This window comes from Panthera tigris, chromosome C1 (genome assembly GCF_018350195.1).
Source record: "Panthera tigris isolate Pti1 chromosome C1, P.tigris_Pti1_mat1.1, whole genome shotgun sequence".
In the NCBI taxonomy this organism is placed as follows: Eukaryota; Metazoa; Chordata; class Mammalia; order Carnivora; family Felidae; genus Panthera; species Panthera tigris.
Genome location: NC_056667.1, coordinates 50,464,501 through 50,483,200, shown reverse-complemented (window position 1 = coordinate 50,483,200; position 18,700 = coordinate 50,464,501). Strand labels below are relative to the sequence as shown.

General features: G+C 41.7%; 1 protein-coding gene across 1 annotated transcript in view; it reads right to left on the bottom strand.

Annotated features, from left to right (window-relative positions):
• PATJ (PATJ crumbs cell polarity complex component) overlaps window positions 1-18,700 on the bottom strand; it is a 362,131-nt gene that overhangs the window by 11,950 nt on the left and 331,481 nt on the right. The window contains exons 42-43 of the mRNA XM_042997423.1: window positions 14,702-14,824; window positions 13,868-13,972 (exon numbers count right to left, since the gene is read on the bottom strand). Coding sequence (XP_042853357.1) covers window positions 13,868-13,972; window positions 14,702-14,824 — 228 coding nt within the window. The remainder of the gene's footprint in view (window positions 1-13,867; window positions 13,973-14,701; window positions 14,825-18,700) is intronic.

Here is an 18,700-nt window from a genome sequence, read left to right as displayed (position 1 = left end):
ACGAGTTATCAGAGCTTCTTTCTCAAGAGCTCCTGGGCTACCCCTGCTTCTGATCAGTGGTTCTTCTTCTAGGGTATAATACTCAGTGCACAAGTATAGAGAGCAATGCAAAGAACTGGATTTGACTGCAGTTTCAGAATAAGCCAACAGAGGGCATGGCTGCCTAAATTGCTAAACTTAGCTGTATCTGTTAATGGAGTTTTTAGAACAAGGAAAGCCAACAGGCCAGTCTTGGCAGAGTGAGAACACATTTTGGTGAAGTATCCTATTCCAGGGAAAACATGGCTGTGTGCAAGTTATGGAATCTTCTGGAAATGCCATCCTATACAGAATGTCTGAATGAACTGGGCAAATATTTAGGATAAGAGAAAGAGGAAGAAACAGATTCTCCTTGACCACAAGAGCCCCTCTACTTTCCAACAGCCCTTTTTTTTTACTCTCCCCACAGCAAGTGTATTGGAGAAATTGTCTTTGCATGTGACCTCTGTAATTCTAACCTACACCATCTTCATGAACTACTCCATTCCAGCAGCTATCTCTAAACTTCCATTCAAGTAGCCACCGGACCTAAACTTCTGTGACCCACTTTCTGGCTTTCCCCATGCTGCTGGGGCCCACTTTTCTACCTCTTGGCTATTCTATTGGCCCCTGTGGCTCAGTCCTGTACCCCCCTTCCCACATGCACACTCAGGGTCTAGGTGACAATGTATATATTCTCATAGCTTTAAATGGCAACAAGGTGCTGACAGTTCCCAGCCTAGTCGGCTATATCCACTTGCCAATTCATCATCTGCATTTTAACAACTCAAAGGCTTATTATGATGAACACAAATTCAAACTCTTGATTCAATAACCATTTTTCAATGAATTTGAAAAATTCTTAGTAAATGGCACCTCTGGCTACCTAATTAGAAATGCAGTAGGTGGAGTATTGAAAATACTTGACTTCTGGCTGGTGATGACTGTCCAACTAGAAAAGATGCCGGGATGCTAACCACACAGGTACTGTCTCTGAATATCAACCTGATACATCCGTCTCTCACCTGCCATATGCAATCCACCACCAAGTCCTCTGGATCCTACCTCTAAAGTACTTCTCAAATCTGTTTTCTTTTCACCTCTGTGGTGACCATCCTAATCAATTCATCATCACCAACTGCCTTTTAACCAGCATCCCCAGTCATCCTCTTTCAATCTCTTCTATACAACAGCCAGTTATCTTTTTTAACATAAAATGGATAATGGCACTCCCCTGCTTAAAACCTTCCAGTGGTCTCTCTTTGTACTCAGAATAAAATCCAGACTTCCTAATTATAAACACAAAGGTCCTCCCCTAAGAGGTCCTGCTCCTCTAATCCCATTATCTCTTTCCATTCCACCCCCATTCCAGTTCTCTCTGTCCAGAAACCCCACCCCTCCCCCTACCCTACCAAAAAAAGCCAGTTGGCCTGGTGTTCACTTAAAAAGTCACTTTCCGTATACAAGCCTTCTTTACCACCAGTGTTTTAATTTCTCCTGCTTTCCTCTCCATAAGAATTTTTTCTCACAAATTGCAATGAGACATATTTGTGTGACTGTTAACAGGTCTTTCTCCCTCAATCACAGGATTCATGAGGATAAGGACTGCTTCTCAGTATTAACATGCCTGGCACATAACAGTTGTTTAATGAGTATTTGTGGAGTGAATGAACCCAAAACCTTCCTAAGGAATAGGGATTATGGGACTCAATCTTCTGAATTTCCACGGAACAGAGTGAGACTGATGGAGGTTACAAGCAGATTGGTTTTGGGTCCTGTTAAAGAGGAAAAAAAAATCTAATAAGGTAGTTACAGAATGGAACGGCACAGCTTGTTAGGATATGAGCATCTTGCCAAAGCAAGCATTCAAATAGAGGTTCAAAATCTATCAATTTGGGACAGAGTAAAGGAGATTCCTATACTTGGTGGGAATTTGGACTTGTACTCTCAGTTGACCGTGAAACAATCCACCCATTATGGGGCTAAGGAAGAAAGTCAGTAAAATACTATTTTTTCTTTTAAGTAGGCTTTATGCCCAACTTAAAGACTTTAAGTCACGACCTTGAACTCGTGAGTCTGAGATCAAGAGTCAGATGTTCCACCAAGGGAGCTGGTCAGGTACCACAAATACTGTTTTTTCTAAGGTACCTTCAAAAGCCAACCTTTGATGGCAACCTGATCCTTTATTTGCTCATTTGTCTAATATATAACAGCACCACAACTAATGAATATAAACTGAGCACTTACTTTATGCTAAACACTCTCCTGAGTCCCTACGGACTCAGGTAGGTACCACTATTGTTTCCGTATGTTGGGCAGAGGAACCTGGAGCAGAGAGATTAAGTAACTTTCTCAAGGGCAGTTAAGGAGTGAAAGCTGGATTCACTTCCATTTCATTTTATTCTAGAATCTTGGGCAGTGTGAGGGTATAGACATGGTCTTGGACCCTCACACCAGGCAATCTGACTCACAGTGCATATGATTAAGTAAACTCTAGATATGGTGTCAAGGAGGAAGAGGGGCAGAGAGATAGTTGAACAAGCAGTTGCAAATAGAGCAGATCATCTGGATGTGTGCTTGGCAACAGGTGGAAAAATGTCCTCACCCTCACAGGATACTATATGAAGAGGGCTCAGGGCGTGGGAGACATATGCCCATGGATATTCCAGAAGGACAGTTTTTTTTAACTTTTAGAAAGAGAATACCCTTTCAAGAGTCCACGAAATCAACCGTATAAGTTGTGAAACCAAAGTCACAGTTCTATTTGGGTAAAAATTAATTTTTTTTTATCTAGCTAGAGAAGATAAAAACACTTCTAACAGCACCATCGCACAGAAAAACTCACATCCCTCCAAATCTGAAGGCCTCTTGCTCAATGCCAACCCTGAAATAAAAAGGCCACTCCCAGCCACTGATAACATTAAATCCTAGAGAATTACCTAGGATCCTTGGAGCTGTGCAAGCTCCTATTTTGTAGGAGTGGAAGCCAAGAAGCTAGTGGGAAATGTGAAGGATTTTCACTGACAGCAGTCTTTTGTAGGAAGGCAAGGAGAGAATAAACTCATCACCCTCAGAAAGACTTTATAGGCCCAAGGCATTTGCATTAACCATCGTGGTCTCAGAGTTGATTGGTCTTCCCAGGGATTGACTTAGGAAAGACCATAATCTGATCTTGGAAGGGTATGTATGTTCAGCCGGGTACAAGTCCAAGGAGATGTGGCCTATGAGTGTTCAGCGCGGCCTCTGAAGTGCTCTTCCCTCATCAACATCAGGGACCAAACGGCATGGAGGTAAGGCTGGGAAAGGTCTATTCTATTTACACTTTCTGAAGAAGGGCAAAGGCAAACAGACTAATGGGAAGTTTACTCATTTTTTTTTTAAAGTAAATCTTCAACTCCTGGGGACAAACTTCTGTGGTGTTCCCTCCCTCCAACAAACAGGCTTACAGTTGATGTGATCTGGTGTGGGGGACAGATATGAACACATGGCTCAATGTGGAGAGAAGAGAGGGGAAAGATAGGGCTCCTGGGTAAGGCAATGAAGGCTTTGAGGTCCTTAGACGATAGGTATTGAAGTCTATACAACCTGAATATATGGTTCAAGAGCTGTGGTGTCTGGGGTCCTTGGACCTGGCTAGGGCCAGCTCCAACTCTTAAGATCTCCACCTCATCGTCTGGCTTTTTACATTCCTCACATCAGCAACCTCTTGCCTCATCCCTCATCCCCTGGGGACTGGAGATGTAGTAGATGTCCTCCTTGCTTCCCACTCACCCTTCAAAACCATTAACCTGGTTCAAAACCTGTGGCCCTTTAAGATTATGTCCTCTTTACTGTTGCACATAGTGCTGCTACATGCATCTTGAGCGGTCCTTTAAGATAATCAGATATGGAACTGCTGGGTGATGGGTATTCACAGAGTAAATTTAATAGGTCTTCTGAAGCTGCCAAGTGGTTGCAGCAGTGTTTCAACTCTCACCAGGTTTAATGAAAGTACTTCATTTCCTCACCTTTTCCCCAGCCTTGTTACGATCAAACATTTAATAAGTGCCTACCTGAGGAGACGGAGACCACTGGTCTAATGGAAGAAGAGGAGGAAATCCCTGCACTTGAGGAGAGGGAGTCATGTGAAATGAAAGAGGAGGAGGAAGTCACTCTACCTGAGAGGAAGGCTTGTGAAATGAAGAATCGGGAAGAAGCCCTATCCTCTGAGCCTAATGAAAAAGCAGAGACCTTTCAATCAGTGGAAGAGGAAGAACCAATAAGGATGTTTCCCCCTCCGACTGCCCTTGTGCCTCATAATGTGTTTCCCCCTCCAACTGCCCTTGCCCCTCACAATGTGTTTCCCCCTCCGACTGCCCTTGCCCCTCACAACGTGTTCCCCCCTCCGACTGCCCTTGCCCCTCACAATGTGTTTCCCCCGCCAAATGGATTTCCTAATCAAACTGTATTTCCTCCTCCAAGAGGGTTTCCTCTTCAATATTCATTTCCTTCTTAAATTTTATCTCTTCCTCAAACCCCTTTACTGTAGGAAAGTATTTACTCTGATATGCTCTCACGCCTTGGCTTTCTGTGGCATTTAATAATTTAGGTTAAAAGCAAAACTAAATTCAGTCAGAATTGTATTTTCTATATTAATACTTTTTAATTGAGTAATAAAGCACAAAGTTTTATTGCATGAACCCTAGGATGAGTACTTTTCCTTAAAAATAGGTTTGCAGGGGGGGGTATTGTTTTGGAGAATTGAGAAATTGAAATATTTTCCAGATAAGTAGGATATAACAATGTACAAAAGCTTGAGCTCCTTGCTTAGAACTTTCCTGGGCCGCTGATACTGTACAGGAATAAGATTAGCCCTTAGATTTGTTAGGACTCAAATCTTGCCGTACAAATACAAACTCGGCACTCACACCCAACCTGGATCCTAGATCCATAGGGTAGATATGCTGAAAACCGACAGGAAGGCTATCAAGTTAGGGTGATCTCTGAGAAAGCTGGTATCTTCAGATGGGGCACAGAACAGAAGAACAAGAAAAGCTTGCCTTGGGACACCTCGGTGGCTTGGTCGGTTAAGCATCTGACTCTTGATCTCAGCCCAAGTCTTGATCTCAGGGTTGTGAGTTCAAACCCTGCACTGGGCTTCATGTTGGGCATGAAGCGTACTTAAAAATATAAAGACACAAAACTTGCCTTGTCCCATGACTGGTATTTGGTGTAACTTAACGAAGTAGGAAGCACATCTGCTTCAAGTCTTTATTTAGGATCTAACGACACTGATTCCAGTGACATCAGAATATATTGATTTCAATGTATCTGTTTTAAAAATACAATGGTTTGAACTGTCAAATGTTTTAAGTTTGGAGTAAAATAAGGGTCAAAGTGACTTCCGGTCACATCAATATCTAGTGGCACACACCTCAGGTGCCACACGGAAAACCACTCCGTTTCCAGGGTTTTAGAGACGTTAGCATCTACTGACTTAACGCCTGTGTTATTATAATGAAAGTAATAAAATGCCACTTATTTAATGCTTACCATTGGCATCCATGGTTTTTATTAAACATTACACCTCATCTAATCCTCACGGCCACGTTGGAAGAAAGGAGCTACGATCCCTATGTAGAGAAAACTCAAGAGTTAAGCGAGAGGACCCAAACACACAACTCTGACGCTAAAGCCTATGTGTTCTACAGAATTTCCACTGGTCTTCATTTCAACTTTCAAACCTTTAGCTCTTTGTCCTTTTCCTGGAGCTTACCACCCCCTTCCTGGCATCATGTGGTCACATCAGGCCCTCCATAGATCAGCTGGTTACATATTAGAAACACCTGGGAAGCCTCAACTTCTCTCCATGCCACATCCCAGACCAATTGAATTCACGTGGTAGACCCGGGAACCAGTAATGGAATCAGTGATTTTACTGTGCAACCAAGGTTAAGAACTGCTCACAAACCATTCCTTTAATGATACTCACAGGTGCCTTTAGATGCTTGCCCTGTACCCTCTATCACACACCTTTTCCGTTCCCAACCCAATCCATCTTTCTCCTCTAGTAGAATTTTTCTGGACAGATTGGGACTGTGATTAGTTCTCTGTAAGTTCATGTCTTTTAACTTGATCAGCATAGCTCAGCAACCCAGTCAATATGACCAACACTTACGAGGCATGTACTCTAGGCCGGGCCAGGTACTAGAGGCACAGTCATTATTTTGAATAAATTCATGCTCTGGGGGGTGAGGGGAATGACCCCCAGGCATTCCCTATTCTCCAACTTTCTGGTTTCTAAAGAAAGGATTTCACAAGATCTATAAAGAGGGGATGAAGGTGGGGTGCCATGGATTTTCCAGGCATTGAGAAGAACGTGCTTTACTCTAAATAATGCACAGCTCCAGTGAGTCTCAGACTGGTCTCTGAACTAGCAGCAGTATCACTGCAATGATCATCGTCATTAGAAAATTTGTTTCTTTTAAAGATTTTAAGTAATCTCTACACCCAACGCAGGGCTAGAACTTACAAGCCTGAGAGCAAGAGTCTCTTGCTCTACAGACTGAGCCAGCCAGGTGGCTCTTCACTGCAAAATTTTTCATCTTTTTCAGAGGTAACATCATCCTTACCTTCTCCTTTCTATCTCCTTTGCCCCCAACTACTCCTTTGCCCTCTACTGACTTGCCACCAACTCTGAAAGAAAATCAATTTCTTTAAAGATTGCCAGTGATTTATCTGCCAGTTTAGTGACTTTTCCAGTTTTATTTACTTCTGCTTCATTGGTAAGTGTGCCATTCTTCAAATTCCTTCCTCCTTTAGTGTCTAGAACCTGTATTCTTGACTCCTGGCTCTTTTCTATTTTATTTTTTCAGCATATTTCTTCTTGAGTGCACAGGATAAGAAACTAAATAGTATGGCACATGATAAAAAATTAACACTCTTCACTCTCTAGAGACACACTAAACTTTTCAATTCTGGAGGTATATACAAGCTAAGTAATATGCTTATAAGCCTATATTAAAATTTATCATCTTATTGATGTCTTATCAACTCCCTATTTTGACAGATGAAATATTCCAACAGATGAAAATTTAACTTGCCAAACTCTTCCACTTTTATATTATTTAAAGTTCTACTTGTTGCCTGTGTTTCTTTTTCAATTTTTTTTTTAATGTTTATTTTTGAGAGAGAGAAACAGAGTGCAAGTGGGGGAGGGGGAGAGACAGAGGGAGACAGAAACTGAAGCCGGCTCCAGGCTCCTAGCTGTCAGCCCAGAGCCTATCATGGGGCTCGAACTCATGAGCCGTGGGATCATGACTTGAGCCGAAATCGGGCGCTTAACAAACTGAGCCACCCAAGTGCCCCATCTTTTTAATAGTTATTTTAGAAAGAGACTCTCAAGCAGGCTCTACGCTCAGCATGGAGCCCAACACAGGGCTCAATCTAATAACCATGGGATCATGACCTGAGCCGATATCAAATGTTGGATGCTCAACCACTGAGTCACCCAGGTGCCCTCCTGTGGCTCTTTAAATATACTTAAACCTGGTGCCAGGAGAACGGGACAGCAACATGCAGAAGAATGAAACTAGACCACTTTCTTATACCATTCACAAAAATAAACTCAAAATGGATAAAGAACCTGAATGTGATATAGGAAACCATCAAAACCCTAGAGGAGAAAGCAGGAAAAGACCTCTCCGACCTCAGCCGCAGCAATTTCTTACTTGACACATCCCCAAAGGCAAGGGAATTAAAAACAAAAATGAACTATTGGGACCTCATGAAGATAAAAAGCTTCTGCACTGCAAAAGAAATAATCAACAAAACTAAAAGGCAACCAACAGAATGGGAAAAGATATTTGCAAATGACATATCGGACAAAGGGCTAGAATCCAAAATCCATAAAGCACTCACCAAACTCCACACCCGAAAAACAAATAATCCAGTGAAGAAATGGGCAGAAAACATGAATAGACACTTCTCTAAAGAAGACATCCAGATGGCCAATAGGCACATGAAAAGATGCTCAACGTCGCTCCTCATCAGGGAAATACAAATCAAAACCACACTCAGATATCACCTCACGCCAGTCAGAGTGGCTAAAATGAACAAATCAGGAGACTATAGATGCTGGAGAGGATGTGGAGAAATGGGAACCCTCTTGCACTGTTGGTGGGAATGCAAACTGGTGTAGCCACTCTGGAAAACAGTTTGGAGTTTCCTCAAAAAATTAAAAATAGATCTACCCTATGATCCAGCAATAGCACTGTTAGGAATTTACCCAAGGGATACAGGAATGCTGATGCATAGGGGCACTTGTACCCCAATGTTTATAGCAGCACTTTCAACAATAGCCAAATTATGGAAAGAGCCTAAATGTCCAGCAACTGATGAATGGATAAAGAAATTGTGGTTTACATACACAATGGAATATTACTTGGCAATGAGAAAGAATGAAATACGGCCTTTTGTAGCAACGTGGATGGAACTGGAGAGTGTGATGCTAAGTGAGATAAGTCATACAGAGAAAGATACCATATGTTTTCACTCTTATGTGGATCCTGAGAAACTTAACAGAAGACTGTGGGGGAGGGGAAGGAAAAAAAAAGTTAGGGAGGGAGTCAAACTTTAAGACACTCTTAAAAACTGAGAATAAACTGAGGGTTGACGGGGTGGAAGGGAGGGGAAAGTGGGTGATGGGCATTGAGGAGGGCACCTGTTGGGATGAGCACTGGGTGTTGTATGGAAACCAATCTGAAAATAAATTTCATATAAAAAATATATACTTAAACCTCTGTGGTTCTAATCATTTCCAACCATCTCTTTTCTTTTCATTTTAACATTAAAGATTTACTTGTCATATTTTCCTTCCCACTAATACATACCAAATACCCAAGATACTATTATTTCATGCATTGTGATGTTTGGTTGTATTAATTATTATGAGTTACAATGTTTATGTAAATGTTGTTTATACTGAGTCAGCTACTGTACTGTGATTACATTTCCTTTTCTTTTTTTTTTTTTTTTAAAAAAATTTTTTTTTCAACGTTTTTTATTTATTTTTGGGACAGAGAGAGACAGAGCATGAACGGACGAGGGGCAGAGAGAGAGGGAGACACAGAATCGGAAACAGGCTCCAGGCTCCGAGCCATCAGCCCAGAGCCTGACGCGGGGCTCGAACTCACGGACCGCGAGATCGCGACCTGGCTGAAGTCGGACGCTTAACCGACTGCGCCATCCAGGCGCCCCTACATTTCCTTTTCTTGGTACAAGTTTATTTTCTCCAAAGTTAATAATGATCTCACTTTAATTTTTATATATTTATCACTAATTAAGCCCCAAATTTCCCCAGTAATTCCAAACTTCCAATTTAGTTAAACAGATAAGATAATCCATCTGTTCCTCTTCCTTCCTTTTGATTCAGTGGCATCTCAGTCTCTTCTCCCCCTGCTCCAATTTGGGCAAGTTGTTCTCTGTGCCTGCCATACAGCTGTCCTGGGACTTCCACGTTCTTCAGCACTGAATCCATGGGCTTCCCTCTTTCTTACTTTTCTTATTTTCTTACTTGCTTTTTTGCTGGAGTACATCCTAAAGTAAGTTTCTCAGAAACACACTGCTGAAAAAGAGGTGCTATTTGAATCTCTTGTTCTTTTGTAAGTAGCTTATACTTTTCTCTTTGCAAGTTTTAGAAGTGGGGCACCTGGGTGGCTCAGTCAGTTAAGCGTCCAGCTTCAACTCAGGTCATGATCTCATGGTTTGTGGGTTTAAGCCCTGCATTGGGCTCCATGCCGATGGCTCAGAGCCTGGAGCCTGCTTCAGATTCTGTGTCTCTCTCTTTCCCTGGCCCTCCCCTGCTTGTGCTCTCTCTCTGTCTCAAAAACAAATAAACATTAAAAAAAAAAGTTTTAGAAGGTATATAGGTACTATACTTATCCTGCTTACTACTTAATGGACTTTAAGCTAAGATTTCTTTCTTTCTTATTTTTCTGTTTTTCTTTTTGCAACTCCTATTGGTTGGATATTAGATCTCCTGAATTAATCCCATGTCTTACTTTTTCTCTTCCATTTTCAACTGAGAGTTCAAAAAGAAGCCACTGTTTTCTATTTTTTTTTAATTAAAACTTTTTTTAAAAGTTTATTTACTTATTTTGAGAGAGAGAGAGAGAGAGAGAGATCGATCCTGATTGGGGTAGGGGCAGAGGGAGGGAAAGAGAAAGAGAGAGAGAGAGACAGAGAGACAGAGAATACCAAGCAGGCTCTGCATTGTCAGCACAGAGCCTGATGCAGGGCTTGAACTCACAAACCATGAGATCATGACCTGAGCTGAAATCAAGAGTCAGATGCTTAACCCACTAAGCCACTCAGGCACCTCTGTTTTCTCTATATTAATAAATATAACATCTCTCTCTCTCTCTCTCTCTTTCTTTCTCCCAACCAGCAGTTGGGTCCTCTTAAGCAATTATCTTGTGTTCTGGAGAATGTCCTCAAAGGACTACTTCCCAAACTACTTTGTAGACAGACCCTCAATGAATCTCCCTGATTTCAGACTCTCTTCTCTTGCCTTCTATACTTGCCGTTGACTCTAAGCCTTTGTCCTGTCTTGTCACCACTGTTTTCATTCACTTATTCAGCCAATATCTATGATGTATGTAATGTACCAGGCAGTGGGGATGGCGGCACTGAAAAGCCTCAGATGGCTTTATTTACCCAGTTCCCAGCAATGACGTCTCCCTGAACATTGGCCAGTATTTCCTCTGCCTGCTGGCCATCTCCACTTGGACGTCTCAAACTACAAATGTTCTCTCCTCTCCCAGCATACTCCTCCCACATCCTCTAGTTTAGTTAGTGTTACCTCAATCCACTCATTCTGCTACATTCTCAAATATTTGTAAAATATCTTAAAGGACCCAGAAGAAGCCTCACAAGTTCCTTAAGTGATAAAAGTCCCTGATATGCTCTTTTTATCTTCTGTGGTCTCAAAGAAAGATACATATATGTTTCCTGGCAGAGAGTCTGGGTTATCTGATTTTGTCCAAAAAAAGGCTTTATGGTCATTCTACAGACAGAAGAGCTTAACCAGACAAGCTCTCAGACTACAAAAGCAAATATAATTGACCCCTCGTAGCCACATTGATCTCCACTGACCAATCTATGATTGATAATAAGAAATCATCAGACTTTAAGGGCAGAAATGTCTACCTCCTTATTACACCCAGAGATAGCAATTTATGCTGTAGAGAGAAGCTTCTGGAAGTGTTGGTCATCTCTTCCACTCTTTCCCCTTCTCTACCCTGCAGTCTGCTGACCTTAATCTTTCCTGTGCAACCAGCAGTTGCTGACTGCTTTGCATGATACACCGACAGTAAGTCTTTTCCACATCATCAGACACAATTACCTGACCTTCCCTACTCTTCTGCCAATGGGCTGGCTCACCTGATGATAAAAATAGTTACCTAGTGCCAAGTCAGCTGTAATAACTATATTGCTGGCACTACATGCACATTGTTTTAATTAAGGCAAGTACACTATGTAACTGTAAGGCATTTGATGCAGGACATAAGAATTTTCTGGATTTTGTGTCTAATGCCTTTGGCAGCACATATGTTCCATACCCATAACTGTGTAGATTATAACTGTAAAAATCCCAAAGGATTCCATTAAGCTTTTAATAGCACATGTTAGAAAATAACACTACCAACTAATGTGATTAATGCAAGAGAACATTTTAAAACCAAATGTCATTTTCTTAAAGTACAGAAATAGGAAAAATGAGGAACTCCCTCAAAGGTGTGTTAATAGGGGTAATTTGGCAGAGTGAAGTGTTAATTCTGCATGGGAGAGCTTGAGTTCATTTTCATTTAAGTTACTTTTACAGTTAATGTTACAATTTTGCACCGTGTCTTCTCATTTCTTTGTGAAGAAGGTAGAGCTGAACAAATTATGTCAATGTATGGAAATATCGATAATACCAGGTTTTGCTAAGGGAGACTTTTTTTTTTTTTTTTTGTCTTGACGTAGTTATTATTTGAAATAACTTCCTTTTAAAATTCTGTGTGATGAACGGTCCCCAGTCTGAGATGGAGGAGTTGCACTTGTAGGCCTCTAGGGGTCAGCATAACTCGAGGGAAGAGCAAGAGTTTGCAGGCTCTGACCATGACTGAGGTGGGTAGAAGGAGGAATGTGACACGACAGCCTAACTTCCACTGAAAGTGAGGACAAGGAGTAGAGGGCAAGCTCACTTGACAGCCAGTGCCCATAGTGTTTTGATTTGTGTTCAGTAGAAACTCAGGGACCCAGATCACTGAGTAATATGTTGCCTATCACATAAACTCCCTTGAAACTACTGACAGTATTTAAAAAAAAATGTTTATATTTTGAGAGAGAGAGAGAGAGAGAGAACACAAGCATGTAGAGGCAGAGAGAGAGAATCCCAAGTGGGTTCTGCGCTGTCAGTGCAGAGCCCGACTTGGGGCTCAAACTCATGAACCATGAGATCGTGATCTGAGCCAATATGAAGAGTTGGATGCTTAACCGATTGAGTCACCCAGGCACCCCTACTGACAGTATTTTGATGATCCCCTGCATACATGCTGCAGCTCATTTACTTTTGTAACATCTTTTTTGGCTCTTTGGATTTAGACCGCTGAGATGGGAGAGTTAAGCACCACAAATTTGTTCTCCTCAGTATAATGGCTTTCCAGTTTGAAACAACAATAATTGTTATTATTTTAAAGATTTTATTTTTAAGTAATCTCTATACCCAATGTGGGGCTTGAACTTACAACCCGGAGATCAAGAGTTGCCTGCTCTACTGACTCCAGCCAGGAGCCCCTGAAATTATTAAAAAAAAAATTTTTTTTAATGTTTATTTTTGAGAGAGAGAGATAGAGAGAGCAAGTGGGGGAGGGACACAGAGAGAGGAAGTCACAGAATTGAAAGCAGGCTCCAGGCTCTGAGCTGTCAGCACAGAGCCCAACGCGGGGCTTGAATCCATGAACTGTGAGATCATGACCTGAGCTGAAGTCTGATGCTTAACCGACTGAGCCAGCCAGGCACCCCTTGAAATTATTATTTTAAGGCTAGAATGATCTGAGGGGCTGGCTAGCCCTCTCTCTAAGGTGCTAAATGGTGGGTTTTATTCTTTTTACCTGTAAACCGTTCACTACTACCTGCAGAAGTGTGGTGATTTGAATCATACGTTTTGGGGGAAACTCATCAGCAAAACTCACTGCAGTATCCTGCCTCTCAGTGCACCATATCAATCTCAGAGACATGTGAGGTGCTGAAATAGGAGAGGTAATTAACAGCATACCTCTTTCTTACTTCCTGGTATATTTCTTTGTGCATCTGGACGGGACTCTGGGGGACCACAGTTGATAAATAATTGTCTGCCTTAGTTGATGACAACCATACAGTGGGAATTTAACCGTGTTGGCAATCATTTATGCTAAGGGAAAAAGAGCATTGTATTTTTTCTTTCCTTTAAAAAAGGAGTGGAAGAAACAGTGCTCGGGCAGTTGGGTAACAGTTTTTGGGCATAAGAAAAGAAATCATTTCCCATTCCTCACAAACTTTGATTTACAAAAGAACGCTGGAAGCTAAAAGCCTTGTTGATTTATCATGTGAAGCAAAGAGTAATTTTTCTCCCCTTGTTATGCTTTCATATAATCATGCTCACTGCCTGTATGGGTGGCATTAAAGAATTTCTGAATAAAAATAATAATTTCTAGCTCTCAACCTTCATAATTCACATCAGCAAGCACCCTGCTGGGCGGTGATGCCTACTGCCAGTGACGCTCAATCTTTTTTTGCACGCCACTTATCTGCCTTGTGCAGCTGCGTGCTCCATTGATCGCAATACCTGCAGGATAATGCGCCCGTAGGCGTTCTTCAGCAGATTAACCACATCCGCGTGAGACAGCCCATCCAAAGGTTGCCCATTAATGCTGACAATCCGATCTCCAACCTGGAAGTACAAAAGTGGAAGAAAATCACTATCATTAAGAAAAATTAAATTTGAGAAGAATGCTTAAAATTCTTTGTAAGTCATATTTCCCATTTGTGGCTATTGTGAAGGTTCCGTGTTTCTACTGTGTATGCATGTTCCAGAAACATGAGGAATTTTTATGGCTTTCCCCAAATACAGACCAATCAGAGAAACAAGAAGGGGGCCAGATTTGATCCTGAGAAGGCACGGCAGGCCACTTTTGTATTTTGGCAATGGTGGTGTTGTATACGTCCACTCACCAGTAATAGTGGGGTGTACAAATTAACTGTTCAGTAAAGCTCTAATGAGGAGGCCAGATATTTTCTCCTTTATTTTTCTACCTAAGTTAAGATGGAGGGGCAAGGGGGGGGGGGAAACATAAGAGCATTAATTCTGGTTGAAGGACGATTCTCAGGTCAAATCTCTCTCGGGGGAAAATTAATTTTGGGTGGAATGGAGTGCTAAAAATGGTATCGGAGGCTCTGAAAAAGGGCTGCAATTTCTTCTTTTATCAAGAAGCTTTGATACGAACAATAATATTTTTATATGCCCAGGGGCTTAATGAATTTTAGGTGTAAACTTTCTCCAATGCATTTTGCCCTCCATGTGGGTCTCTGTTGGAATTCCAACTTTAAACAAAGTGCCCATGGCTGCACCTTCGTCTCCTACCACATGCTGTTAGCACTTCACCATTCCCCTTTTGTTTACCTTAAGCTTCTGTGTACGTGCAGCCACACCACTGGCCTGAATCATGGCAATAAATATTGGGATATCTCCTAAGGGACTTCCTTTTCCTCCAGCAATACTGATTCCAAGGGCATCGCTGAGCTCCTAAAAAAGAAGGACAACACCATGTTCCTATATTTGATAAGAAAACCCCACAACCTGGTTGCCCCCGGATAGCTGTTGCACAAAATCCGTCCATGATGCAGGAGGCCAGGGAAACACAGGAGTTAAACGCAGTGCCTTTGGAGTCCGAAACACCTGTTTCAGTTCTAGCACTTACTTAGCTTGGGGGAAGGGATCTCAATGCAGTTCCTTAAGCTCTTAGAGCTTCTGTCTTTATATGTTGGTTTGATGATTAAATGAGATGATATAGTGCAGTCTTGGCCTACAGAAAAGGCTCAGTAAAAGACAACGGTAGGAGCACAAACAACAAAAAAATACAAAACAACCCTATGTTACTGCTCAGTTTAGTGGCCAATTTTGATGCAGACTTGGCAAGTATGATCTCATATGGTGTTTATGATTAAACTGCCACACATATCATGCTCTTCTGGGTGTGAACAAACACACTTGGCTCTTAAAGAGCCGCACGGCTGCATCACAATAAAGGATCTGAGAGGACACCCGCTGCAGGGACAGCCGAGTTTGCAGAGAGAAGTAAGATGTGACTAAAAGTGTTTGCTAGGATCACTGGGTGAGGCAGCCTGGTTCATGCGGACCCCAGTGAAGGGATCCTGGCTGCAGTCCAGGCCTTCCCCATATTTGCTGCACAGGGTTACTATTTTAAAAATCACTCAAAGAATGAATGATGAGTTCCAGTTTCAGCCTGGTCGCGTTGCACGTCCGTGGCATCCCTCTCCTGCTGACTCATTACAGTGAACAACTCTATCAAACACGGAAACAACTACCTGAGGTTTCTGAAAAGTAAAGAAACTCAAACAAATTGTGGTGGAGGGCCAAAACTTGGAGAAAAAACGTAAGGGGTGGATTTCTCAGCTGTTTTCCTGGCAGCTTGGTCCTGAGGGCGAGCCCCAGTCAAGGGGCTGTAAAGGTGGAGTCACTCTCTCTGATATTAACACCTATCTTGCCCCATTTTACCTCTTCTGGCCACCAGAGCCAGAGAAACCAGGCAAGGGAGCTCCTGGTGGCTGGAGAATAAGGGAAGAAAACTAGAGTAGAGAAAGCCTGAGAGAGAGATCTAATCCAATAAGAGGGATCACACAGACTTCTCAGGCTCCATTCTAAGCTTCACACGTGCAGGACAGACCGACACGGAACCGAACTGGGATGTCAACCATCACTCACATTCTGAACTGGAATGGGTTGATCGTCTGCTAAAGCATAAATATCAACACTCTTCAGAGTCTATACAGCGTAACGTTTATGAGATCCAGGGTAAAATCCTAAATTACTCAGTCTGCAAAGAACCATTTTCTATGAGACCAATTTTTTTAAGGGCTTTAAAATATGTAGAACAGTTGAAAGTAAAAATTATAACATTGTTTGGTGGGGTTCTCAATTCATCTAAATGTAAACATATGACATCTATGGCATAAATGTTAGTGGTATGGTTGTGGAAAAGGGACCTATATGGTAGCAGGGTTTCTACAGTTTTAATTGATCATTTAAAAATACATACCACTTAGTGAGCTTCAATTTTACCTCATAAAGTTGGAAAAAGGGAAAAGAACAACAAGAAAAACCATGTATGAAAGAACTTTATTTAAAATTTTTTTTTTTTTAATTTTGAGAGTGCATGCACGAGCAGCCATGCGAGTGGGGGAAGTGCAGAGAGCGAGAGTGAGAGAGAGAGAAAGAATCTCAGGCCAGCTCTACACTGTCAGTGCAAAGCCAGATTTGATGTAGGGCTCATTTTCACGAACTTTGAGATCATGACCTGAGTCGAGATCAAGAGTCCGATGCTTACCCGACTAAGCCACCCAGGTGCCCCTGAAAGAACTTTAAAAACTCATGTCATGGGGGCACCTGGGTGGCTCAGTCCTGTGAGTGTCGGACTCTTGATCTCGGCTCAGGTCATGATCGTCTGGTTCATGAGATCCAGCCCCATGTTGGGCTCTGTGCTGACAACACAGACCCTGCTTGGGATTCTCTCTGCCGCTCCCCTGCATGTGCTCTCTTTTTCCCTCTCTAAATAAACTTAAAAAAACAAAAAACAAAAAAACTCATGTCACATAAGTGTGAGGACTCATTCTTTATTATTAATAACACTACGAATGCTGCCACATCATGTCTATAAAAGAAGAATGGTGATGCTGACCTCTCTAGTACAGGTAATTTATACCCTGTTTTCCAGCACGTTTGTGTCTAGCTTTTTTTTTTTAATTTTTTTTCTTTTTTTTTTTTTTTAACGTACATTTATTTTTGAGACAGAGAGAGACAGAGCATGAACGGGGGAGGGGCAGACAGAGAGGGAGACACAGAATCTGAAACAGGCTCCAGGCTCTGAGCCGTCAGCACAGAGCCCGATGTGGGGCTCAAACTCATGGACCGCGAGATCATGACCTGAGCGGAAGTCGGCCGCTTAACCGACTGAGCCACCCAGGCGCCCCTCTAGCTTTTATTTCCTGAATGCATCAATAGTAAAGCCCTGCATGCAAAATGGCAAGATGCATTTCATCGCAAATTTTCTGCTTGGACCATTTGTGGGAGAATACAGTTGGTAGGAGCAGGCCGTTTTATAAAAGCCTGTAAAAAAAAAACAACTGGCTGAAATGACTAAGGAAGCATAAAATGATATTTTATAAATCTTGGAATGAGGAGAAATTTATGGAATAACTTGGCTTTGTTCGAATCCATCATAATGCTTCCTTAATTTGTCCATAATTATGTATATGTTGGTAGATTTAACTTTCCCATAGGAAAGTTATGTCCATATGTCCCTATGTCCCATAGGAACATAGAGTTGCCACTCTGGTGGAAAGACACTAGGAACAAATAAAACAGATTTAGCTAAAGTTGTAATCACTAATAATGGATGTCACTTCCTGGACATTTATGATGCACTAGGTACAATGCCAGGCACACCATTTGCATGACCGCATTTAATCCACACAAGATTTACTTTGTGAGGTGTTATCATCCCCAGTTTACAGATAAGAAAACCTGAAGTCAGTAACTTGCCAAAGGTTATAGAGCTAATAAACGGTAGAATGCCTTCAAACACAGCTATGATTGACTCCAGAGAGCTAAGCTATGCTGGATATCTCTTCACTGCAGTTGAACCATGGTTATAGCAAGGTCATACTTCTTGAATCCCAAATGTAATGTTTAGAGAGAGAGATAGAGGGAATGTGCATGCGAGCAGGGGAGGGGCAGAGAGAGAGAAAGAGAGGGAGAATCCTATGCAGCCTTATGCCCAGTGCGAGCCCAGTGTGAGGCTTGATCTCACTACCATGAGATCATGACCCGAGCCAAAATCAAGAGTTGGACTGAGCTGAATGAGCCACTCAGGTGTCCCCAAATTTAATGTTTAAAAGTGACCAAAGTGAAAGTACTTTCCAATATTCTGGATGTCACACAGGAGTTTGAACATCAGGATATGACAATTTTATGAACTTAAATACATATTACACAATCTTTTGGGGAAGGGAATTTAGTAACATGTATAAAAGCCTTTAACTAACAAGTGTGGCTCTTGACTCAACAATTTCATTTCTAGAGGTACCTGGGTAGCCCAGTCTATAGAGCATGTGACCCTTGATCTTGGGGTTGTAAGTTCAAAGCCCACACTGAGTTAGAGATTACTGAAAGATTAAAAACTTTTTTTTTTTTTTTTTTTTTGTAAACAAAAACCAATTTCATTTTAGGAACAAATCCTGAAGAAATCACTCATAATATGGACAAAAAAGAAATACAAAGATGTTGTTATAAACGAGCAAAAGTTGAGAAATGTGCTAATTGTTTAGTAGGAGGAAGCTGATTAAAAAAATTATAGCACATGATATGATGGGATACTATACA